Consider the following 25891-nt stretch of genomic DNA (forward strand, 5'->3'; position numbering starts at 1 on the left):
AAGCTTCCATAGGCATCTGATTGCCCACTGTGAGAACAGGATGGTAGACTAGATGAGCCTTTGGCCTGATCCAGCAGATCTCTTGCTTTTTGAACAGCAAAATCTGCAGAACAAAGGAAGGTGGAAGAAAAGGCAGAGAAGTAGAAACTGTGTGTTTGTGAGCACGTGTGGAGAGAGAGAACTGAAGTTTGAAGCCTCACCCAAAATTACAGGAATGGCATACCAATTTCTTTGGGGTGGGGAGAAAAGATGACTAGATGACCTCATACTTGCCTATGTGCTGCTTTTCCCATTAGGCCTGCTGTTCACAAAAGAGATAAGGAATAGTAGCTATTCAATCCATTGATGTATTGGCAGGGACACACAGGTTTAGTTAATTTCAAAACTGCAATTGCACCACAAATTTAAGTTCATGTTTTAAAGAACATGCTTCTAGCTGTTAAAAATATGGCATGTGAAGGCAACATCTGTGAAAAGGCATTGGCTTAGATCCAGATTAAGTTAAGAGAGTCTACTTCCTGATGAAATTAAGATGGAAATTCAGTGGGACCTAAATGCAACTTAAACTGAGTCTAACCCATTGAAAAAAGAAGAGAAATTTTCCAGTAACCGAGAAGAATGATTTTATACTTTTTCTTTATGTTTGTAAATATCCCAAAGGTCTTATCCCTCCTCCATTTCCTCTTAAATTTTCCCATTGTGTTGTTTCACAATTTTGCAACTTAGTTGTGATTGTTTTGTTGAAAGTACTCTCGTGGGTTTAATCAGCTTTTATTGTTGCGACAAGTATATTCATTTGGTTTTCCACTATGTTTTATTACGTACACTATTTTCATTTTGTACAATTAGTTTTGCTTTCAGAAAATAGCAAAATGTAGCTTTGCTCACTGCGGAAAATTGGGTTGTTGTGATTTGATCACGCAATGGCCAACAGATGTCGGCTACCTATCCGTTTTAAACAAAAACTCCTCATGCTGCTTTCCCCCTTCTGTCTTCTAGCACATAGGTTCTCTTGTCTGAGAAACTTGAGCCATATCTCACTTGTACACATTAAATAATACCTTAAATTATTCCAGCCTATAGGATCTACTTTAGGTTTTAAATACGTAGAAATCTGAGTTTCAACAACTGAAGCCAAGTATAAAATAGAGGTGTAGGCAGACATAAAATCATAGAATTGTAGAGTTGGAAGGGACCACGAGAGTTATCTAGTCCAACCTCTGCTACGAATTAAGGACCAGAGCACCTTTGAGCACATGCCCAGCCCAAAACTAAATGATCTGTACCAGAATTGAGCTCTCCAGTTCCTTCCATCCACTCCTGGTTTCTCTTTCCACCATAACCACCACCACACCAGTGTTCTTTTTAAAACTGTTTAGGAAGAGAGGGAACCTTTTAAATCCTTACTATTGTCAGACAGCTGAAACTTGGAAACCCTAGCTGATCTCCTGCAGATCACCTAGAGATCTGCCTTCTGCTCACCTTCTGTGGATTGTGAAGAAGGTGAATTTGGACTGGGTGTTGTTGTGGAGGGGAGGATTGTCAGTGAAGAAATCAATTGTAGTACCAAACTTTGCTCCCCTCAAAATCCGGATCTACATTGGTATAGTGACTATCAATGCCTCAGTTTTCGGATTTTGTTTTCAAAATCTCTGCAGCTCATTTTTCTTATAGTGAGCTCATCATTCAGCCGTCACAATTGTTCAGTAAGAACCAATGAAGCAATTTTCTCTCAGGCTGGGCATAGAATCATGATTTTTAATTTGTATGTGCCAGGTAATAAGAATTATACAGCCATATGTAGGTAGATTGATAGTGGGCAGAGAGACACTATTGTACTATAGCAGAATCCCCTGAGAAAAGCAATGGGCATATTTTAATTAATCAGAAGAGCTATGATACAATAAGTGCAACTTTTTCAATCCTTTCTGCCATCTTTTGTCCTGTTGTGACATCAGTTTTCTAGGAGGGACGCATCCAGACTTCCTCTGAGTGGAGTTTTACACCTCAGACACCTCCACTGGATTTCCCCTTCCTTTGAATCCCCTGTACTGCCTCAAAATCTCCAGAAAATTGGGGAACCCTTTGGAACACTGTCGGAGGTGACATGAGGCTATAGAGAAGAAGAGGGAATAAATGAAAATCACTCCTTATTCCTCCAGCAGAAGTCTCCACTGCATTGGAGCCCCTTCTGTGACTGGAAGGAACACTTGCTTTCTGTGGGTAAAACCATATTTAGAGCCTATTTTACGGTGGGGAAAGAGGGAGACCCAGAAAACTGTAAATGCATGTACAACATAGTCCAATCCTAGCATTCTACAAACTAGCTGAGCCTTTCTACCTACAGTCTATCAAGGACACATAACTCAGATTGGATAAGAACACAATATGCAGTTTGTGTACACACTACCATTTTATAAACGTACATTCCTGGGTCAGAACTAAGACTTAGAATTATATATAGGGCTAGGTAACAGCTTGTATTTGAGCCTTATCGCAGACTGAAAGTTTATGGCTTTTATCTTAACTCCCCCGCCCCATGATGAACGGCTTTTCATATTAACCTAGGACTGTGGTAGATGGTGTTGATTTTATTTTACAATGGCTTGTATTTTGTCCTCATTCTATAGCATGTGTAATTAATTACAGTGCAATGTAAAGAATTTGGGGAACATTTGCAATGAGTCTAGGGGACGTCAGCCAAATATGGCACCAAATACCATATTTGTAGAATTCATTGGAATATCAAAGGGCTTGGCAAGGGTAGTTTTTTTAAAAAAAAAATAGCAATACTTGGTTAATCATGAACTCTGTAAAAATCATAGTGTCTGCAAATGTAGCTGAGGCATTGAGTGTTGACTTCAGGCAAGCTTCAGGGTAATAATGTCGTGCTCAGAAGTCTCTCTGCCCTCCAGATACTGTGTAAGGGGTCATGTGAGGGGGTATCCCCCTAATTCATGACTTGGACACGTGTTTCTCATATCTGGAAACAGAAGCACGGTAGTAGAAACACTAATGACTGTTTCCATGCTATAGGTTCCAGTTGGATCATCAACATAGACCCTTTTTGGCTGATAGAGTCATACCTCGGTTTAAGTACGCTTCGGTTTGAGTACTTTCAGTTTAAGTACTCCGCGGACCCGTCTGGAACGGATTAATCCACTTCCCATTACTTTCAATGCGAAAGTTCGCTTCAGGTTAAGTACGCTTCAGGTTAAGTACAGACTTCCGGAACCAATTGTGTACTTAAAAACCGAGGTACCACTGTACTAATAAAATGAGTTTACATAGTGGAGTCTCCTACACAATTTTAACTAGCAGGGCTAATCACTGGCGAGTGAGCCTTGTTTTCACTGTAAATGGCATAGAAGGATGGTATCATAGAAGAGACATGTCAGGCCCCAACATTTTTCACCTTATGCCGATAGTTGTGTATTTTGCATATACAATCTGTATATATAGTCCTTTAGCTCAATACATTTCCCTCTCGTTGTCTGTACAAATTGGTCACCCCTGTTTTGTCAGTTTGTTAAAACATTAGACAAAAATTCGGTATGAAGTGCCAAGATGACACAATACGTTGCCACATGACAAAGTACCAGTGTTCTCTTAGTAGTGATGGGTTTTGTCTCAAATGTAATTATTTCCTAAAATATTTGAGCCAAGTTATGACCAAGTTATGAAATTTTGCATCACACTTTGCCAGCTTTCTTATAGCAAGACTATTAATTTATATAAAACACAGAGGCTCTTTAAAACTGGTGTTAGCATTACTGATCCCAGAAAATTACACGTGAAAAATCTGTGTACTCTGTTAAATGACTCTTAGGCTAGTGGAAGGAATTTCATTTCATTGATACATGATTTCTTCAAATTGCCATGTATGTTTTTCATTACAATTCTGAATACCAAAATGAAAAGTCATTAACGGCAAAAATTGGGAGTAAATCCCTCTTAAAAAAGAAAAATAGTGTGTAATATTTGCGCAGTTAATTTTATTGGCACATAAAATAGCAATTGTACCACCAAACTGTGCATGCTTATTATTGCACATTAACACAAATATCTTGAGACCATCTTTCTCTAATCTCCCAGATTTTGAAAACTTCTTGATTAATACTTCCATCATAATATTATTTCCAAGAGTTAGATTTTTTTCCCCTTTTAAATTAAAAAAATAATTTTCAAACATCATTAAGTGCTTGGTCTTAAATATTGTCCCTCTCAAGCACTTTTTCCCCCACTATACAGTACATGCTTTCAGCCTTTTCCCTTTTCTCTTTATTTTTTATTTTACAAATTGCACATGGAATATTTTTAGGAGGAGGGTGCCTTCTAGTGAAGTTTACGATGCCGATACTTGCCCGCTTTTTCTTTTGCTGAGTTGGCACAGGCATTGTGCTTATTCTGTTGTAAATGATTCCAGTATTTGATCAGTTCACTAGGCTGGAACTGATGGGAGGTAATTAGGTGACTGTATTTACAGCTGGAATAAGAAACCCGCCAGTGATTGAAGACAAACTCGTTGGGTGGGGGCATGGGGTCAATTCGCAGCTTGGCAAGGCAGATGCCCACATATACATCCTCTAAGTGCAAACGTCTGATACTCAGTGAGACCTTAAATATTTTCTCCGCTAAATCCCCAGAAAACACATAGCCAGTCCCAGAGCAGAATACAGGGTACCGTTCACTCGGATATAGATCAGGCGGCATATACCACTTGCTATCCTTGTTCCGATTGGGTGCATACCCCCTCATTAGATAGCCCGTAAAGTATTTGTGCCGAAGAGGAAATTCTGGCTTCAAAAGCTTATGTATTAAATACTCTGTATTGACAAACATGTCACTGTCCGTTTTCATAACGTAGGGGACATTAGGGCAGTAGGTTGCAACCCAGTTCATCCCCATCAGTGTTTTGATGGTTAAGTTGTAGTAAGTATCTAAGTATTCTTGTTGGATAATATCGTGGTATTGCCTGCTTTCCTCCAGGATGGCTCTCTGAAGGTATCCATTCAGCTTAACACTTAAACCCAGCAAAAAAATCCGAACAATTTGGATCCCAGGCGCCAAGCTCTCATTTCCCCAGGTTTGTCTTATAGCTTGTCGAGCTTCCACCTGCCCTGGTTCTGCAGCTATGAGCAGTATTAGAAAGGGGCTTTTCTCCTGGCATTTCCCAGGCTCGTTGATAATATACTTAAAGTGATATGACGTCGGATGTCCAGTGCCTCGCACATTGTAAATGCTCCCATTGGCACTCAGTGTGTTCTCTAAACCAGTAACTCCTTGAAGCGACAGCTCCGTATTGTTGGAATTAGCCATCGCCTGCGGCCTGAGGGTCTGAGGAACTGCATCCTTCCAAATGGTCCTCAAAGAGCTGTGGTTTGTTTCGCCTTTCATCGATCTAAATCCCCGTGTAGTGTAAGCCACAGGGTTTTCTTTGAATCCACCTCTGCCAGGCAGCCAGTCATGGTGATTAAAAAACAGGAAAATAGCAAAAAGGAACACAAGAGAGAGTAAGCCAATGAAATGGGTGCGAAACAGGGACCGCTTGGTATTCCAGGTCATCTTGGCAAAGCAGCAATGCCTCCTCCTCCACTGAAGCATGTTGTAAGTATCCAGAAATGGGATGTGAGAATGATTGAAGGAAATGCTTTGTTTTTGGATCCACTGCTATTTCTTGGTGGTCATCTTCCGTTGTGGACAGCTTGTTAGCGAATCACCAGCTCTGCAAAAGTGAAAGAAGGTTAGCAAACAAGCTTTCAAAGTTTGCCCTTCCCATTGTTAGAAAAACTGCTAAACAAGAGGCAAACCTTAATATTAGTAATCGCCATAAGACTTTTAATGTTCTTGGAGCTTCACAAGTCTTAGCATCCAGGTTGTCTTGATTACTTACTCCCATTTAATAGGAGGTCAAGTTTTAGGACGAGACCCAAACCACATGATTGCACTGTAAAAATACAAGTTGTTGTTTTTTTTACTGGGCATTTTTTTATTTTTTATTTTAAAAGCAAGCCATGAGTTGGTCAAGAAGATGAGAGAGACTCATATTGGACCAGTGTACAACAAACGCAAAACTACTGTGAGATTCCAAGGGAAGGGTCAAGTGTAAAGGTCTCAATACCAGATGGAAGGTTTATTACTAGCAATTAAAACTGATTTGGTATGCGGTTGGTAGTATGGCTCGCAGCTGGAGGTCCTTTATGTAAAATGATCGTGGACTGGTCGTGGGACAGACAGTGCAAGGTTGATTATAGCAGCGTTCCATTAGTTACAGAACATTACTTGGCTTGTTTCCATTGGTCCCTGCTGTGTTCAGAAAGTCAGTGTGCCAATGCACCTGAAAAAATTCATTTTCAGGGTCCAGTTACCTCGCTGCTGCATCCTTCAGCATTAACCAACACCAAACTCTCTGATTCACCTTTACTCCTCTTTTAGCCTTTCCCTCTAGAAGAGCAGGCCATTTTCTTTACCTGATTGGTTGTGGTCAAGAAGTTGTATTCTTAAAGGGACCATTTAGTTACTTATAGCTGTTCCAGTTCCTTTAAGATATTGGGTATGTGAGTGCATATAAAACCAACTAACCTCTCTCTAACCCCACTGAAAGAAAGAAAAAGAAAAGAATAGTTACTTAGTATGAAATCAATTAACTCGGTTAAGATAATATCCTTTTCCCCCAAGTTCCTTTCATTCATGAGCCCAAAACTGTGAAGTCGTGATAGTTTAGAAGATGGTTGGCAGACTTTTTGCGTGCTACAGATTATAACCCCAACTTCATCATACATTTCACCCTGCTATCCCTATTGATATTCAAGAGCAGATTCAACATGGCAGTTTCATGATACTGCATATTAAAACCTGATCACACTTTCTTACAAATGAGCTTCTCATTTCATGGTATGAATTAATTGTGGGTTTTCCCCCAATTAGTTCTAATTTGTTTCAAAATCTTAGGGTTTTCAGCAGTGATAAAAGTCTCATATGAAAATAACATTTTTATGTAAATATGTAATTTGTTTAATTTCTTTGCTATATCTCAGCCAGTTTTGGGGTTAATTTATTTTTAAAATTTAGTGATGGGATGCATGTGTAAAGACATCTTTAGGGTATATCTTTCAATCTGAAAAAAATGACATTGAAATAGATAATGACATTAAATTATAAAGGAGGGTGGCTGGCACAAGCGTGTATTTAAATGTACAATTACATAAAAGTGAAACAGATATGGCATAATTTTAAATGAAAGAGGGAATTAGTGCCTCTAATTTCCAGTCAACCAAATTAAGAAGCTCTCAGTACAGCATGGAATGCATTGCAAATATTTGAATGTCTTGATGGATGTACCCTGTTTCTCATATTTTAAGACATACCCATAAAATAAGCCATAGCAGGATTTTTAAGCATTCAAGGAATATAAGCCATACCCCGAAAATAAGACATAGTGATAGGCGCAGCAGCAATGCCAGCCGCGGCAGGAGGAGGAGGAAAAAAATAAGACATCCCTTGAAAATAAGCCATAGTGTGTTTTTCTGAGGAAAAAATAAATATAAGACGTGTCTTATAATATGAGAAACACGGTACTCCTTGTCTTTCTGAACAAAACTCGTCATATTAGCCACCACTAGGAGGAGCAATTGGGGGTTTAGCCTTGAATTGTAGCAGTGCATCCGTCTAAAACTTGCATAGTTTCTGAGCTGCGTGTTAAGGTCCTCCAAGCCATTTTCCTTGGAGTAAAAACAATGTTATGAATGACTATTAGAAAGGATTCTCTGGGCATACAAAGGACAAAATGTAGCTCCAACACTGAGGCCCTGGGTAAGACTGGATAAAATACATTTGTAACAATGCAATTACAATTATGAATAGCAGATCTCAGTACAGTACAACCATGCAAATACTACATGTTGATAGATTTTTAAACAAATTGAATGAATCGTCGTATGTGAATCCTTGCTGGATCCAAAAATGGATTAACCACTTCAGCCACAATTGTTGACTGGTTCAGTTGTACTGAGCAATAGGGAAATGGAAATAAGAAGTATGTTGGACACATGAGAGAGTAGTCCTTAGCAATTCTTAATAGAGCATATTGTGTCCTTAAGGATTCTGTTTGGTGAAGCTTTTCTATATTTAGGATGTGTTTCACTGCTTGAGCAGCCACAGCTTTTATAGATTAAAATTTTGGGTTCTTCGCAAAATACAAAATGTCCATGGCTGTGTGTGCTGTATCATGCAGGCACTGTTTTCAGAGCCCCTGGTGTCCCCTAAAATCTACTTCTGAGGGTCAGGAGAAATGAGGTGGGGGATGAAAGCTGTGGAAGTGTAGTATAAGCTCCCCCCGCCCCAATGCACATGTGCACACATGCACACGCCTTCCACTCACAAATGGGCCTCTTGGGATTCTAGCCTATATTTAGAAGAGTAAAACTTGTACATTGGATTCCTCGTTGAGTTTCAGTTCCTCGTGCTCACAGTGAATTGCTAACATACTGGCTTGTATGTTTAGATCACCATATGTTCTTTAGTTTTGGGGAGTCTACTCTTAGTTGGAAGGAACAAATAAGAAGGGAAGCTTTAGATCTGTTGGGCTGTGCAGAGCAAGTGAGTATTAGCTGTATTATCCAGGGCCTGATGGCAGTCTTGACATATCTGCATTAATACTTTTACAGAAAGTGAGGGAAGAATATGGTCAGTAGTAATTTTAAAATCCTAACCAGCTCTAGTGAAAACCCATGGCATGCACACTCCTAAGTTTCTGAGTGAACTTTGTTTAGAATTGTATGATTGTTGTATAATTGTATTTTCTATAATGTTTCAACAGAGCTATCAAATTCTATCTTTCATATTGCTATAAAATTCACATCTGATTGTGTCACATTTTCTCTTCAAAGCAGTCTTTTTAAATCAGGCTTTCTCCACACTTATGCCAGCTTTATTGCATGTTAGTTTTGCCTGGGGCAAAGAAAGAACCATTACGTTTAACACTTAAAAGATTTAGTATTGTTTGTTGGGTAGATCTTGGAAGGGAAGCACTCAGGCACTAAAGGACCATTAGGCAGTTGTAGATGCAGGTCTTAATTTTTTTACTGCAGATAAGTAACTTGAGATTCCTGTCAGTTCTTCCTCAGTAAGCATTCCAAACAAAACTACCAATTTTAAATTCTTGGAAATGATGGGATTTTTGTTGTGCTAGCTGCTTTGTAACCGTTAAGCAACCCAAATGTCACATGCTGCACAGAACTTGGGCATATACCCCATTTTGAAGGAAACAGACTATTGTGGTTTCCTTGTGAGATTCTGTTGCATTACTTATGGCATCCAAATGATTGTGATGCCTTTGCCAGGAGCTCAAATCACTGCCTTTCTTTTTGGAGGGGTGTGTGAGACTGATAATATTAATCAAACAAGCACTCTTCTTGCATGTTAGGGGCTGAGGGGGTAGGTAGTATTGAGCGGGTAGTTGGACTGCCTTGTCTGTTTTGATGGTCTCAGTGTATGTCACATCATAGCTATTTCACTGGTGATCTTAGATTACAGTAGGTAAGGATTAAATCTGACCTATTTTGATTATCTGATCATTTTGTAAAACCAGGGGATGTAAAGTTAAATTTCTCAAACCTAGACAATCGCTACAGAGAACTACATTATCCCTCTTAATCCCTCTCCTTCTCCCCCTCCTTTCCCAACCCTCCCCAGCCTTCACATTTGAGTATAAGTGACAGATTTATTAACAGATAAGTGTAAAGACAATGACACCCTTCTAAGCTGAATGCAAGAATAGCTCTTCTTAGATTTTTTTCTATATTATTTTTTTAAGCCCAACATCCAAGGAAGCATCAGCCTCAGCTTCTGCGAATTTGGGGCGGTGGGAGTCGGCACTTGGTATGCCACTAACAGCACATGCATTTGAATGAAATATACAATGATCTGACATACCTTCCTTTGTCAAGCCATTTGTGGTGAGAGGATTATGCCCACTGCAAGTAGTTTTGGCACGCCATCCCTTCAGCCAAAAAGATGCTATCGGCCATGCGCACATCTCTCCTCCAGCAGCCTGCTGCCTGCGACTGCTTTTCACGGTATCCAGTGTGTCCATCTGTATGCTTCCTGCTCCACTACCTTCCCTGCTCACCGGCGTGTTGGTCTTGATTTTTCTCCGGTCATCTTTCAAGAGACAGAAGCAGCATTTCTTGCCTCCATTCCGACTGGTATTGTCTGCTTCTGACAATGGAAGCATTGACGCTTTTACGGTTGGTGTTTCCCTTGCTGGACAATGCAGTGCTCTGTTTTCTCTTCAGTATCCATATTTCTAGTGGCGATGCCAGGCAGAACAGCATGAGCTAGAAGCTGGAACTGTTGGCTTGCATTTGATAACGGGATTTACCCCTCTTCCTTCATTGTTGCTAGGCAGTAACCGAAAGGGATGACTTGAAGCGAGGGTTGGGGGGGGGGAAGCTTTTAGCTTAAGGTTTTGTTCGGCAAAATCCAATCCATAGTTCTTCAGCTGCTGCACAGGCAAGCAGCAGTTTAAATGTGGGCTTTGACAGATGCTGTCTTCTGACAGAGCAGAATTTCACGTCATTGCTTGGCTGGGTCCCACGTGATGGTTTGCATTCATTTGGACTAAATCTGAAGGCAGGCAGAGAGCTTAGTGCTTTTGCTTCTGTTCGATAAAGGATACACATCTACTGCCAGTGCAGCACTGGATGAATAAAATGAAAGAAGGTGGTCATCATGGTGATGCACATTCATTGATGAGTGTATTTTCCCCCAATTACCTTCCTTTATCTTTTGTACTATATCTTAGCACTCTCTAAACGTTTCTTAATGTTGGGTGTTAGCTTATCTTAATTCAAGCACATCGCTGCATTGCCTAAGAACTACAAGCTGTTTAATATAGTGTAGCATTCCTCAGCAGCTGTTGTTTTTTAGTGAATAGTATTCCACAACTTAAAATAATAATAATAATAGCCTCTACTTTCTCTGACCCCTTCAGTGGAACTTTGTGATGATGGATTAGTTAGCAGCCTTTTTAATCTATTTGTTACTCCAGCACATTGTAATTTTATCAGGCTATAGAATCATTGATTCAGCACTGCAAAATCAGGGACGGAGAACCATCAGATTTTCCATGCTTGTCCCTCCTAATACACACCACTCTACTAGGGTGCTCTTCGCGCAGGCTGCCTTGTCCAGATCTCTGCTCAGCAACCTCTTTCTTTTATGCCAAAGCTTGTAAATTCCATATCAAACGTACGTACAGTGCATCATATATGGGGCTAAGAAGCTGAAGACAGAATATGTAGTTGCTAGAGAACTGTATGCCTCAGAGGTGCTTCAGACTTTGCTTAAATTGCTTTACAAAATTTGTTTATCTAAGAAAGAGTAGCAAAACTTTTTTGTAAGCTGGCTTTTAATTTTTAAAAAGAAGTTACTTGTTGTGAAGGACCACTAATATGGGGGAAGTACCATAGGAGTAAAATAGATCTGTAAAAGCTGATTCCCCAAGATCAAGGAAAGTTGACAAGAAGCTCTGAAAGTCATCTCAGGGGAATGAATTCTAATCATATGATATTGACGAAGAAATTTTAGGAGCATATTCTCTCTCTCTCTCACTCACTCGCACACACACACACATCTTAAAGCAAGTCTTTCTCTTTTTTATTCGCAATACCTTTGATTGATATTTATTTATTTATTTAATTTCTATACAGCCCTTCATCCGAGGATCATAAGGGGGGGGTTACAATATAAACAAAAAATGCACAACATAGTGACAACCAAAAGCAATACCCACACAATTTAAAAGGCCACAGATAGTTTAATTATCCAAAGGCCTGGCTTGGAAACCAAGCCTTATGAGGAACTGTTGAAGGAGCTGGATATGTTTAACCTGGAAAAGAGGAGAGTGAGATAGCCATCTTCAAATATCTCAAGGGCTGTCACATGGAAAGAGGGAAGAATCTTGTTTTCTCTAGCTCTAGAGGGTAGGACTCGAACCAATGGCTTCAAGTTACAAGAAAGGAGATTCTGACTAAACACCAGGAAAAGCTTTTGGGACAGTAAGAGCTGTTCATCCGTAGAATGGTCTCCCTTGGGATGTTGAATCTCCTTACTTGGAGTTTTTTAAGCAGAGGTTGGATAGCTATCTGCCATGGATGCTTTAGTTGAGATTCCTGCAATGCAGGGGGTTGGGCTAGATGATCCTTGGGGTTCCTTCCAATTCTATGATTCTGAGATTTCTGTCTATAGTGTATTATCTTCTATTCCCCCATGAACCTCAGGGGCCAGATATCTGCTGCTGTTTCTTTTTTTGTTTTTATAATGAAAGCTTTCTGAATTCCCATCTAGCTCATCACAAATGTAGAGATAGTCCATTCTTAATTGGAACTAGAAGTGAATTCCTGAGTAAAGGAATTTGGGGGCCCTTTCCTGTGTTATAGGTGGGACAGGATGCAGTGAATGAATATAAATGAAGATATTTACTTTGCCACTGCCTTTACACTTCTCTTTATAAAACTGGCATTCATGTACCTTTTCTTCAACAGAAAACCACCTCAGTGTTGTTATAAATAAATAAAAAGGGGAAGATTAACTCTGCCTTTTTCTTTTCAGTCAAGCCAAGGACGCCATTGTCTTGTTCATTAAAGTTTTCATTGTGTTGGGGTCATTGAGACTCTAATGCTTTGGATGTATAGTGTTTCATTTTCCCTTCATTCAGAGCTTGGTTATTGATTAACCCCAATAAACTTTAAATGTAGAAGAATACTGACTGAAGTAACGGAGTTGAAGCAGAGAGTTTTTCATGCTTTCCATACCCTTTGATTTCAGTTATGACCCCAATGTCTGGGAGGGTTTAATTTGCAATAAATTTGTTCCTTTGACGAGAGCTGCTTTTTTGAACAATGGGTTTGTCATCCAACACAATATGTATGTGCATATTTCAGGAATAGAATATTCTTTTGCCTCAAATAATTGAGCTCACTAAGGTCAGTGTTGGTAGCCGAACAATGATATAACCTTAAGGCAATATCTAAATAAGAATCAATGTTTAACAAAGCTGTGTATTTTGATTATAATCTGCTGGTAAGCTTTTTGTTAATACTGAGAAATGCACAGCTCTCTCAAGCAAGAGAGATGGATAGATTAGTTTGCTTTCCTATTTTAAAAAGAAAATGGGCTGTTTTGTTTTCTTTAGCTTGCATGAATTTAGACAGTCCACTGAAAATGTAACATTGTCCTGAATTTTCAGGAATGACATTTATAATGCTTATTTTACTAAATAGACCATTTGCAGTTGAGCTGTTCCTAGAGATTATATCCTGGGGATAGTTTAGGGCATGGTCAGATGATCACTTGTTAATAACTATTGCAGAGTGCAACTGTTCTATTTTAGGAATATTCAAACGCCCTGAAGTGATAGTCAAAGTATGCACTGCCTCAAATCTCACAGTAGTTCTGGGGCTTCTTGAAGTCATAATTTGTGTGAAAGTGACCACAGTCTACTTTCATATATAACATTTTTATTGCAAGTTGCAGCTGTGTTTTAGAATTTTGCACAAGTGGAAGGCAAGCTTACAAAGAGGGTCTTTTCCTTTCCTTCATCCCCCTTGCAACCCTGCGTACTCTCCAAAAAAAAGCCTCTGCATAGTGTGTGTCCTACTAAACATTGTGGGTTGTATAGTGTGGTGTTGCAATGGCAGAAGAAACCAGACAGAAGACATTTGTGCTCTGCTGGCATAAGATTCCCTCTCAATCAAGCCGTGTATAAACGTTATGAAGTAATTTAATATTTTTTTCACAAATTCCATCCTAATTGTATCTGAACCAAACAAATCACAAAACAGTAAGCCAAATTTTTGCTTCTTGGCAAGCAGGGCCGGCCCTATGTTAGGCAGAGTGAGGCAGCCGCCTTAGGCGGCGGATACTCTGTCTATTCCTCCAGAGGCCCCAGCTCTGCCCGCTCTGTTGCCCATGACCTCTCCTGGGCTCCTTGATCTCTAGGCTGCTGCCCCAGGTGTGGTGGAGAATGTTATCCAGCCACAAAGGATGGAGTGAGATTTGACCGCCAGACCAGTCAGCTTCTGTAAATGAATTTGGGAAGGGGTGCCACCTTGTCCTTCGCCTCAGGCATCAAAAGGTCTTAGGCCGGGCCTGTTTGAAAGTGTTCTTCATGTAATTTTTACAATTGAATTGCATCTCTCTTGTTCTCATTGTCAAGGCAGAGATGTAGCCTCCTAAACATTTAATATACAAGATTCTCATTTTTCAGGTGTTGGCTAGAGCTCTTCTTGAGGGAATCCAGTAATGATGACAATGGAACAACAAAAATAGTTGTTTTTCCTCATCCAACTATAGCCCACTTAGGGTGCGCAGGCTAGTGGAGTAAGCTTGTCCAACACATTTCTTCTAGGGAAACAGCTGTGTGACTAGAGAGCTACAGTGAGCACCCTAGCCTCTCAAGGAAAGAATGTAATAGTGTGGGACTTGAATGCAAGAGCATGGCTTTATATTTTAAAGGAGTGATTGTGACAAACCAAGGGAGATTATAATTTGGATAGGAAGTGTCAGGGACCACCTGCTTGTGCCTCATCCTGCTTAAAGTACCTTCTGTTTTACAATCTTTATTTATATAGCACCATTAAACGATTTTGTCAAAGTATGAAAAAATGGTTTAATTAGTATAGAACTTGTGACCTTTTTGTTGAGATGAGCACATCTGTCTGGCAGATCCCTAGTTATTTGAAACCATAAAGAATTTTGTTTCTAAACTACTTCCTCAGCAGCTATTCCAGCTGGTCACCAACTATAAGAATTGGACCTGAATTCGCTTATTTTCCTTGTCCCTCTCCATTCCTTTTTCCTTTTGTATTGCATCTTTCATCTAAATTTTAAGCCTGCAGATGGAATTGTTTCTTAATAATCTCTGTAGTACTTCCTAAGGGATGGTAATAAATTGGGGACCTATTGCTACAAAGTTGCTAGAAGCATATTCTGAAATATTCACCCGTATTATTTTATGCACACTACTGTGAATGTTCTATCTACTTTCAATATTTTCAAGTTCCCATCCAAACCAGGAAACTGGTTTATTTAAGCTGGTTAGTGATGGTAGATCAGAATCTGAAACCTGAAAAAGTGGCTTGTTCTAACAGCCTAGTGAGTTTGCGTGTCATGGGGAACTGTGGTTGGTTTTAAATTGAAGCTGGAGCTTCTTATCTCCTCTTCGTTAAGTGCAGAACAGGAGGGGAAGCATGTCTGAACAGAGTCTTTGTTTCTGCTATTCATAGAACGATAAAATCTGATTAGATTCCTACTTTCTCAATAAGCAAAATGATAGTATCTTGGCCACACAGAGACATTTCAAAACTGATTCTTGTATTCATATTTTAACATTGCCCTTGGTTACTCTGTAACCAAGTCAAAGAATCATTTTCCAAGGCAGAATAGATTATTATTTTTAAAATTCTGGCACAGTACCTGTGTTTAAATAGCAAAATACATACCCGACACTGTTGAGTGCAAATGGCATGTGTACACAGTTAAGTTACCTGGTTTGTCCACATGAAACAAGCATTTGAGGAAGGATTGAAATTTTGCCTCTGTGTTTATTGCATTGAAGCCCAGTCATATAAAGCATGCAAACCATTCACAAACAATGGTGACACCTGTCTTTTACAGGCTGGTGTTTTTTGTACAAGTTTTAAAACTCTTTTAACGGTAGTCAGCCTTTACTACTGTTTACTTCTCTCCTTTTTAGTTCTATTGCTGTGCCAATTTGTCTGAGCTGTAGGTGTGCCATGTGTACATGGTTAGCTAATGACTGCAAGTGAGTGGCATTTGTTTTCTTATCGTAAGGTTTGCCTGAACTGAATGTAAAAACAAATTACCCCTAACCACAATGACAATCTAGGGATGGCCACAAGTGTCACTGTTGCCTTCCTTATTTTCCTTCCCAGCAAGTTGTATCACTTAAACGTATTGTTCACTTTCTCATTTGTTGATAAACAGTAAACAAAGGCACAGTGGTATTTACTATGAGGATTCATGCTGTGGCGTTGAGCAATAATGGATGAAAGATCAACTGAGCAGTTTGCTTTGTGATTGTCAAGGGTTTTTTTTTATTCTTAGCTGAGCATTTTCTGTTATCAGTATAGTATAGTAAATAATTTTCTTGTCTATTATCAGTATAGTAAATAAACCAAGTTTCTGTAAACGGGAGGTCAAAGTGAAGAATGCATCAAATAGTTATCTTTCATGATGTTTTTAAGAGTCACTCCATATAGGTTTGGTTTTTGTGCTGTTGCATTATCCTAGCACTGAGCAACTGAGACAGTTCAGCATAATTAAATAATAATAATAATCATTATTATTATTTATTTATTTATTTATTTATTTATACCCTGCCCTTCCCAATTTAAAAACCGGGCTCAGGTCGGCTAACAGCAAATATAAAACATTGATTAAAATGCAACTATAAAAACAGCATAAAATACAACATAAAATGCAGCATCAATATCAATAAAATTCAGGGGTCATTTTGGGGAGGGGGGGGACCCAGTCGGTAGACATCAAATGATCACCAGGGCTAACTGGTCAAGTTGGTCCTACTAGGGCCAGCAAGGAGATCAGGGAAGAATTTAAATGTGGCGTCCCAGAAAGGGTTTCTTCATAGAAGAGAAAAGGGGAAGGGGAATAGAGGGTCAAGCTAATTCAAATTGAAGGCCAGGTGGAATAGCTCTGACTTACAGGCCCTACGGAAGGAGATCAAGTCCTGCAGGGCCCTAGTCTCGTGGGACAGAACATTACACCACGTCGGAGCCGTCACTGAAAAAGCCCTGGCCCTGGTGGAGGATAGTCTGGCTTCCTTAGGGCCTGGGACCTTTAAGCTATTATCATTCATGGACCTTAGGGTCCTCTGCAGGACATACCAGGAGAGGCGGTCCCATAAGTACGAGGGTCCTAGGCCACATAGGGCTTTAAAGGTCAAAATCAGCACCTTAAACCTGATCCGATACTCCACTGGGAGCCAGTACAGCTGGTAGAGCACTGGGTGAATATTCTCCCATGACAAGGACCCCATGTAGAGCCTCACTGCAGCATTCTGCACCCGCTGGAGTTTCTGGGACAGTTTCAAGGGCAGCCCCACATAGAGCAAGTTACAGTAGTCAGGCCTGGAGGTGACCATCGCATGCATCACTGTGGCCAGGTCGGGGCGGGAAAAGTAAGGGACCAACTGCCTGTCCAACCCCTCTAGAGCAAGAGAGGTATCCCGTTGGTCTGTTTTAGGCCATTGAGTGCTAATTTACATATATGTAGGCTAGTTCCCTTTATGGACTTATTTCAAGGTTTAGCATTACTTGCAAAGCTATTCTGGCTACCTTTTTTTGCCTTGCACTGCCAAAATGTGGTGATAGTGATTAAATCTTCACTTTCGGGGCACCCCAGAGAGTTTTAAAAACAGTGTAACTCCCCACCCAACGCACAACACTTCATGCATCATGTACTTTTTTCTACAATAAAAGGCACAATTGTTCAGGGGTGGTTCATACTTCCAGACCCCTCCAGGTTTGTGTGGCATTATCCTCACCTTGTGGCAGGTTCCTCCTGAATCATCAGATGATTTCATGAATTTCGAACTCTAGTCCCTTATTTGCCCCACAGGTGTATGGAAGGGACACTTCCCCTCACACAGCGCAACCTTCTGGTTTGTACAGTCCTTCCCCACCAAACTTGGTGGCAGTCCTTGGTGGTGTTTCATGCTTGTCACAAATACTTCTCTCACATTCTAAAAGGAACTATGAAACTTTCATTCAATTCAGCACAGCAGGAGAAAGGAGGCTAACCTGCAGCAGCATTGAACATTTCAAAGAGAGAGAAAATTAAACTCTTATTCAGCAGTATAGTGGTTTATGCGCCACACTTGCATGCATTGCTTAATAATATAAGAGGATAGAAAAAAATGTTTTTAAAGGGGAGAAAAAAGCACTGACCAGAAACATCAAAGTGGGCTTTGATCTGTGGAGATATTAATTATAGTGACAGCATCATGTATGTGCCAAACTGCATAAAAACTTATAAAGACAGGATAGTGTTTTCTTTGTATATATTTACACTGGGTTTTTTTTTACTGGTCATTATGATTCCTTTTGCTGTTGTTCTTCTCTCTATTGTCTAATATTCTCTCTATGATTAATACTTAAATCTCCTCAGACCAATTTCTACCTTCCTTTGGTCCTGACTGGTTGCTTTTTCCTGCTGTTTCTAATATTTGCATTGGGTTTGTTTAAAATGTACTTGAATGTCATTCAAATGGCAGTTTTCTGTGTGCCCATTATAAAACTAGAAAGTGCCAGTGACTGAATAAACTTTTGGTCTTCCCTTGAGTCTTCTGTATTTGCAGCTAGTGAATGAATCAATCCTTTGTTTCTCTCTCTGTGCCATTAGCCCCAATTATATTATTTCAACAGTAGTGTGAGGATTGCATTATTTTGCACTTCCAAATTGGTGTGCATCCCTGTTGTATGATCACCTGTAAAACAAACAAACAAACAAAATTTGCAACATCACAGAAGGGCAACCAGAGCCCTGCTTCTAGGGTGCGAAATGAAATTCCTCATTTATCTAATTCAGATTAAACTTTTTTTTCATCCTTTAAAACCATTAGTAGGAGAACAGGAATTCTCTCTAAGCTTCATTACTCCCTTTCTAACCTCCTTAACATGCACTGATAAAAAAAAAGTGTGATAGCATGTGGGGAGATAGTGATTGAGGACTGGTTAATATGGCAGTTTTATTACTCTAGTGATGGACAGGAAGGAAAGAGAAGGAATTGGAGAGGGGCAGGTGGAACTGCCTGGAAGTAAATGGTTTTAAAATATTTTCTTATGCCCAAATGAGCCAAGGCAGTCATTACACAAGGCCACCTAAGAGTACCCTTCCCTGAGTACATATCCCTGACAGGATGTGCAAAACAGAATGGACAAGGCCAGCAAAAGAGAAGAATTCCTTCTGATGATGAACAAGCTTTATTCTCTGCCAGAAGAGGTCACAAAAAGTCTTAAGTTGCTGTGGGTGGGGCCTCCCATGGCGGCATTGGCATCCGCTGCAGCTTCCCTGTGACAAGAGTTCACCTGAGCCCCCTCCAACTCCTTGTCCTCTCTATAGCTTTCTCCTCCCGCCATCACTGGAGGCTGAATACTCTCTCATGCACACCTTCCTCCCTCTTATTCCTCCAAATACCGTGTTTCTCCTAAAATAAGACGGGCTTTAAAAATAAGCCATGGCACGATCTTTTAAAGGCAAAAAAATATAAGACATCCCCCGAAAATAAGCCGGGGGGGGAGCAGGTCTGGATGGCGCCAAGGAAGAGGAAGAGGGAAGGAAAAGGAAAAGGAAGTTTCCTGTTGGCGCCTGGAAACGGATGTTGCTGCTCTGCCAAATCGCCCAGCAGCGTGTCCCACGTGGAGCCCCGACTGACCAGAAGCCGGCAAGAGCCGACCAGCAGGACCCCTCAAGAACCGACCAGCAGGACCCCGCGAGAGCCGCAGGTCCCGACAGTACAGCGCGCTGAGCCCCGACCAAGCAGGACCCCACGAGGGCTGACCAGCAGGACCCGGGAGAGCCGGCAACAGCGCGCCGTGCCGATCCCCGACCTGGCGAGAGGCGTAACGCGCGCCGCACGAAGCCATGACTGAGCGGGAGCTGGCAAGAGGTGCAGCGCTCACCGAGCCCCGACTCAGCAGGAGCCTGCAACAGCGCACTACGCTGACCTCCGACCCAGCAGGACCCGGTGAGAGGCGCAGCACATGCCGCACCAAGCCCTGACTAAGCGGGAGCCGGCAAGAGCGCCGAGCCGAGCCCCTACTGAGCGGGAGCCGGAAAAGGCGCAGCGCTCGCCGAGCCGAGGTCCGACCCAGCGGGAGCCTTCAACAGGCCTCCCTGAGCCTCCCCGAGCCCAATCCAGCGGGACCCGGTGAGAGCCAGCAACAGCCCGCCCCGACTGAGCAGGAGCCAGCAAGCGGTGCAGCGCTCGCCGAGCCGAGCCCCGACCGAGGGGAGCCGGCAAGAGGCGCAGCGATCACAGAGCCGAGCCCCAACCGAGCGGGAGCCGGCAACAGCCGCAGCGTGCGCAGCGCTGAGCCCCGATGGCAAGAGCCACAGTGTGCAGCGCACCGTGCCGAGCCCCGAAGCCCAGTTGCAAAACACTACCGGTACAGTACTTTCTTTTCTTGCCTTGCCCACCTTACAATAATAAAAAATAAGACAACCCCTGAAAATAAGCCGTGGTGTTTTTTTTTTTTTTTTGGAGGAAAAATAAATATAAGACGTGTCTTATTTTAGGAGAAACACGGTATCTCATTCTCTCCCAGCCTGTTCTACTTGCCCCTCCCCAATCCCTTTGCTTTCTTTCCGGCCTATTATCAGAGAACTAAAACTGTCATATTAACCTGTTCTCCTGTGCTTTCCTCCCTATCCGTTCTCCAGTCACACGGTTTTCGCAGAGCAACCTCACCCCTCACCTGCCTTTAGAACCTTGGGAAAAAAGAGTGATGGCACTCCTCTGGCAAGCTCCAAAATTAGAAATCCCTCCATGCCTTTACTGCTTTGTCCCACAAGCCTTTGAACGAAACAAAAACAAAAAATCATGCTCTTGTAGGATGTTTACTGCCCTTCTGGGATTTGAATCTTGTCTGGCTTTTCAAAGCCCACAAGCCTCTCTTTGCACATGCATTCAAACAAGAAATAAACAGACCCTTAGGCAAAGTAATAAGTATTGCATGAAATACTACCATACTTATCAGCATGCACAAAGAATAAAGGTTCTGTTCTATTTAAAACCTTAGCAGCAGGGACTGGGAGGGTTGACCAAGGCACAGACCCGTCCAGTTTTTACCTCAGAAGAATGCTAATGCAGTTTCTTAATGTCCATCATGCTTTGTCATAGTGTTGTTATCTATCAAGTTTATTTATTTGATAAAATTTGTATGCCTCTTGATTGGAAAAAAAGACTTTATAAGAGAAAACAGCTGAACCGGCCAAACCACTTCTTTTGCTGTTCAGCTAGGTACCCATCATCAGCATCTTACCTAGTGAGCTCCGTTGCCATGGAGACAAATGGCTGGACCTTTTTGTACCCCTACTTGGCTAGATGCCACATCATCCTAGGATGGAGAGCAATAGGCCAAGGGTGTGTGTGTGTGTTTGTTGGCCCTGGAAACTAGACTCAGGTTTGGGGATCTTGGAAGCCTAATGGAGAGACAAGATCTTTTGGAGTGTTAACACTGTGAACCCTTCCATCAGTCTGTTTATATGTATAAATAAAACTGAATCCTAACGACCGCACCGTCTCCATTGACCTACATTCCCAGGAAACGGAACCCTGGGGTAAGCACTGGAACCCCTGGGGTTTCTTGTCGCTTGGGTGCACGCAACAAAACATACAGAAGTAATTCTCCTCTCCAACTCTTCCTTGCCTTGAAGTTCTGCATTTAATCCCCATCCCTCTGCCTTCATGACAGTGGCTCTCTTCCTTGCTGCTGGCATAAGCTTCTGTCTAGCTTAGAAGCGCTCAGTTGTCACCTCATTCAGCTCATGTGGTCCTGGCGAGAGAAACAGCCTCAGGCTCCATTCTCTCTGTCCTTCCTTTCACCCTCCATTCCCATAGCTCTGCTGGTGCCAGGAAAGGACGAGGAAGATCGAGCTAGACTGCTGTGAGCAATGCCAAGAACTGACACTGAAAGTCTAATGGCAGCAGGAAATAGCGTGGATGCAGTTTTTGTGGCTTATTTTGCATCTGAACCTGTACACACGAAATGAGACAGTGTTGTCCAAATGCCTGGCTTTAAAAACAAAACACTTCCACTAAGTTGAGTTGATTGCATGCATCTAAGACAAAGGAAAGGGAGGGTTCAGATGTTTTTGCCCATCCAAGACCTAAATATGCAAAGGATCTGGGAACAGCTTAGCGATATCTGTGACCGTACTGGGTGATCAGTCATGGGCTTTAGAAACCTTCTTGGCTGCATCTGCTTGATGGCATGTGGAACAATGCACTTGGCAAACCAAGCAGAATCTTAATCTGTTTCCTTCATTATTTGTTTTAAAGCAAATTGCTACGTAGTCTTTGTGGCTGCAGAGAAAACCCTGGAAGTTTGTGATCACTTTTTGCTGGAAACCCAGAAAACAGTAAAAGTCTGAGTGGGAATCCTAGTGGCTAGCACATGATGACAATTTATAGCCCCTTTCCAAAGATCCCAGTCAATATTTCCCTCTCCATGTTCTGTTCTCCTACACCTTGTAATGGAGGGCCGATGAACATAAATGAGGGCTGTGGCTGTATCAATTTGTTTCTGCCAGTCACATGCAGTTGTTCCCATGTGCAGGCCAGCATGGCATCTGAGTTGGTAGCAGCACATTGTCATCATTCCTGTGTGTAGCTGTAGCTGCAGGGAGGCTTAAAGTTGAAAAGTCCACTCCACTTACCTGTGGGGAGGAGTTGCGGTGGACCATGTGACCACCCACTCCTCCGGGGGCGGGGACGTTGCTCTGCATTGCCCGGAGGAGCCTGGCCGTGTCATCATCCAGCCGGTCAATCGGCTGGCTGGGGGGGGGGCGTGGCCAGGACCATTTAAACAGAGGCGCAAGCCGAGGGGCTTCCTCTTTGCTCGTGTCCTCAATCTCCCACCCTCCCTCCCTTACTGCAGGTTTTTAATGTCAATGGCCTTGCTATGGACCTCGGTTGATCGCCGTTGAAGGGGCCTGGTAGGAATTTTTCCACTTGGTAAATTGGCTCAGCCAATTTGGTTTTCTCCTACCTCATAGCAATCGTCACAACTTTGTAAGGTTTTGCGGTTAGGCATTGAGTGACCTTACGATGGGGGAGGGGAGGTCTGGCCATACCTGCCCCTCCATGCTTAAGGGTATTCCGTTAAAGGAATACGTGGGTGTGGATCTTGTCGGAAGTCTGGGGCGGGACTAGGGCCATGCCACAACCCCTTTGGGAACCCAGGGATGAGCTCGAGTTGGTTTGCATCATCGAGGCTCCCCCTACCGGTGGTTTACCCTTACCAGACTTCCTGCACAGCAGGCAGGAGTCGGATATAGCCTGGTTTACTCAATGCCTAAGCCAATACCGCTCACATTCTGTAACCAATAAAGTTGTGGCCAAAATTTGCCCAATAACATTAACCTTATATCCTATGTCTTAGTGTTTTATTCCACCTTGAGGGGGTGGTTGCAGGGTCTCGACACGCAAATGCAATGGAAAACAAGCAGGGGATATGCAACTGATGGTTGATCACTGGAAATATGGAAAGTTGTTTGAGCAGAAAAATTAATGTAGTACAACAGACTAGTTAGAGAAGTAATTATGCAGGACATTTCTGTCTTGTCTTAAGGGTGGGTTTTTCTGAATAACATTGTCAAAGTACTCGTTCATTTTTTTGTTTTTGTTTTTTAATGTATAAATTTTGTTTTTAAATTCATAATTACAAAAATACAAGAATTACAAGAAAAAACCAAAAAAAATCAGTGAATAATAATTAATAAATACATAATAATTAATAAATACATGAAAAGAATCAAATACCCAAAAGAAAAAACAGAAAAAACAATTTATTCTTCCCAAACAACTTCCACCCCTACGATCACCGCCACCACCCTTCCCACCACTCACCCCATAGTGCTTTTCAGCCCTTCTTATATTGCACAATTATGTTCTTTATTCATATATATACCTGTATCCATACTTTCCCTTTTTGATATTCATTTGTTTGAGCCTTCACAAATCTGCTGAGAGATCATCCTTCTCTACAAAACCTGCTATATAATCCTTAAAACCTTTCCAATCTTTATCCTTTTTTGTCCATTTATTCATTTAATGTATGCTATTTTTGTTGCTAAATTATAATATGATATCTTTTTTATATGCCAATCTTCTTTGCTGGGTGTTCTATCATTCTTCCAATTCTTCACTATGAGTAGTCTGGCTGCTGTTGTCGCATACATTAGAATACATCTATTTTTCGCTGAGATCTCGTCCAACATTCCCAATAAGAATAACCCTGGCTTTTTCTTAAAAGAATATTTGAGTATCTTTTTCAATTCTTTATAGATCATTTCCCAATATTTCTTAATTTCTTTGCAATACCACCAAATATGTATATATGTACCGGTTTCACTGTGACATCTCCAACATAAATTGTTGCTTCCCTTATACATTTTTGCTAATTTTTCTGGTGTTAAGTGCCGCCTATATTGCATTTTCAATAGAATCTCTTTTAAATCATAGTTGGATGTAAACTTCATGTCTCTCTATCACAAATTTTCCCATTTTTCCAACATCGTTTTCCCTAGATCCTGTCCCCACCTTATCATTGTTTCTTTTGTTTGTTCATCTTTAGTTTCCCATCCCTTTATCTAATTTAATAATTTCTCCATTAAAGCCATTTTTTTATCTTTTTGAAATCTTTGATTAATTTGAAATTTTCAAATTATTCATGTTTTTGGAAGGGCCACTTCCCTTGGCAGTTGTGTGTGGCAATTGTAATTATTGGCTATGACCTCATTTGCATGCACACTTTTCCCATGGTGTCATCATGTCATTTCCCTCCCCTCTCAACTCCATAGTGAAGGATGCGGTCCTACTTGGATTTAACCTTGAAGCAAGCCTTCCTCCCCCACACCCCAACATACCGTAGTAGCACTTTTTTTTTTTGTTGCAAACTTGAATGCTGTGTAGAGGGAGAAAGCCAAGTGAAATGAAAGGAGAAGGAAGTTGTGTTGTTCTTTTGTGTTTCATTGCTCAGCTCTCCAGAAAAGCAGGCAAGCTGCTATTCAGAGCAATTGGTGGACGGGAGGGGGGGAGCAGTAAATTTGGGAAAGGCGGGGGACCCTTGGGGAATGTTCTCTTACTTATTTCTTTATATTGGAAAAATGCCAAGACAGCAGCTAGGATTTGGAGGGCTGTTGGGGAGATGGAATTAGCAAGTGCAACTTGAAGGGACTCCGTAAAGCGTAATGAGAAGGGAAACCCAGAATCCTGAACCCACTCCTCATCAAGAGGGAAGAAGTAAAGCAAACAGAGTGACAACAATGAGCAATTAAACTGCAATCCAGCAGGAATGCTGGTGCCTTGTGCATTAGCTTTCTTGAGTGGAAAAGAGCACACGCACACACACCTAGCTCTGCTGGGGACAGGCGGATGACATGCAGCTACTGGCCAGCCCCAAACACTGTGCAGATTCTGCTAGCAGCAACAGGCAAACCATTTCTGTTGCAGCTGCCATGTCTAGGCATCTGACTGTGCAAGGTGGTAAGTAGCACCGTGTCCCCACCACTGCCACAGCCACAGTGAAACAGTCTCCAGTGCTGGTTTTCATGATGCTCTGTCCTCTCCCTTTCTCCTTCCAGCCAATTGGAAGAATGGAGAGGGAGAATCAGTACAGGGAAAGCTAATAGCTCCAAGGAACTCATAAAGCAGCTTGGTGCTCTTCCACCCTCCGTTCTTTTTTTATTGAGTGGCAGCTTACTCCACCCAGGAATCGAATGAGGTGTTTCATCCAGGTGCCCAAAAGCCAGCTCAAAGAAACAATAGCCAGCGGTCAGCAGCATAGCTGCCAAGTTATCCCCTTTTTTAAGGGAAATCCCATTATGCTGAATAGGCTTCCTCGCGAGAAAGGGGAAAACTTGGCAGCTATGGTCAGCAGCAGCTGTTGTCATGGTTGTGTGTGGAAGCAGGTGTAGTAGCAGGGGAGAAAGGTGTGTCCTTCATTTGCCACCTAAAGCAATTTGCTTTCTTTCCTTCCCCTCTTGATGAGGAGCAGTGCTCAGTTTACCTCATTATAGATTCCGCTCTCTTGAGAAGTCTAAACCTAACCATCTAAACCTGCAA

The 25891-nt window shown here is 41.7% G+C and overlaps 2 protein-coding genes across 3 annotated transcripts in view; one reads left to right on the forward strand and one right to left on the reverse strand.

Annotated features, from left to right (window-relative positions):
* Window positions 1-25891, forward strand: part of CDC73 (cell division cycle 73) — a 105395-nt gene that overhangs the window by 58571 nt on the left and 20933 nt on the right. The window lies entirely within an intron of this gene.
* Window positions 3976-10695, reverse strand: B3GALT2 (beta-1,3-galactosyltransferase 2). 2 transcript variants are annotated; one of them, XM_088673733.1, is made up of 3 exons: window positions 9934-10314; window positions 6471-6597; window positions 3976-5725 (listed from the first exon to the last, which is right to left on the reverse strand). In XM_088673733.1, exon 3 carries the CDS (start codon window positions 5602-5604, stop codon window positions 4336-4338), a length of 1269 nt encoding a protein of 422 aa, XP_088529859.1. In that variant the 5' UTR covers window positions 5605-5725; window positions 6471-6597; window positions 9934-10314; the 3' UTR covers window positions 3976-4335. The 2 variants fall into 2 exon arrangements, with proteins under 2 accessions (XP_088529859.1, XP_034980075.1); XM_035124184.3 differs by lacking the exon at window positions 6471-6597 and having other exon boundaries at window positions 9934-10695.

Source organism: Zootoca vivipara, chromosome 7 (assembly GCF_965207765.1).
Source record: "Zootoca vivipara chromosome 7, rZooViv2.hap1.1, whole genome shotgun sequence".
Lineage (NCBI taxonomy): Eukaryota > Metazoa > Chordata > Lepidosauria > Squamata > Lacertidae > Zootoca > Zootoca vivipara.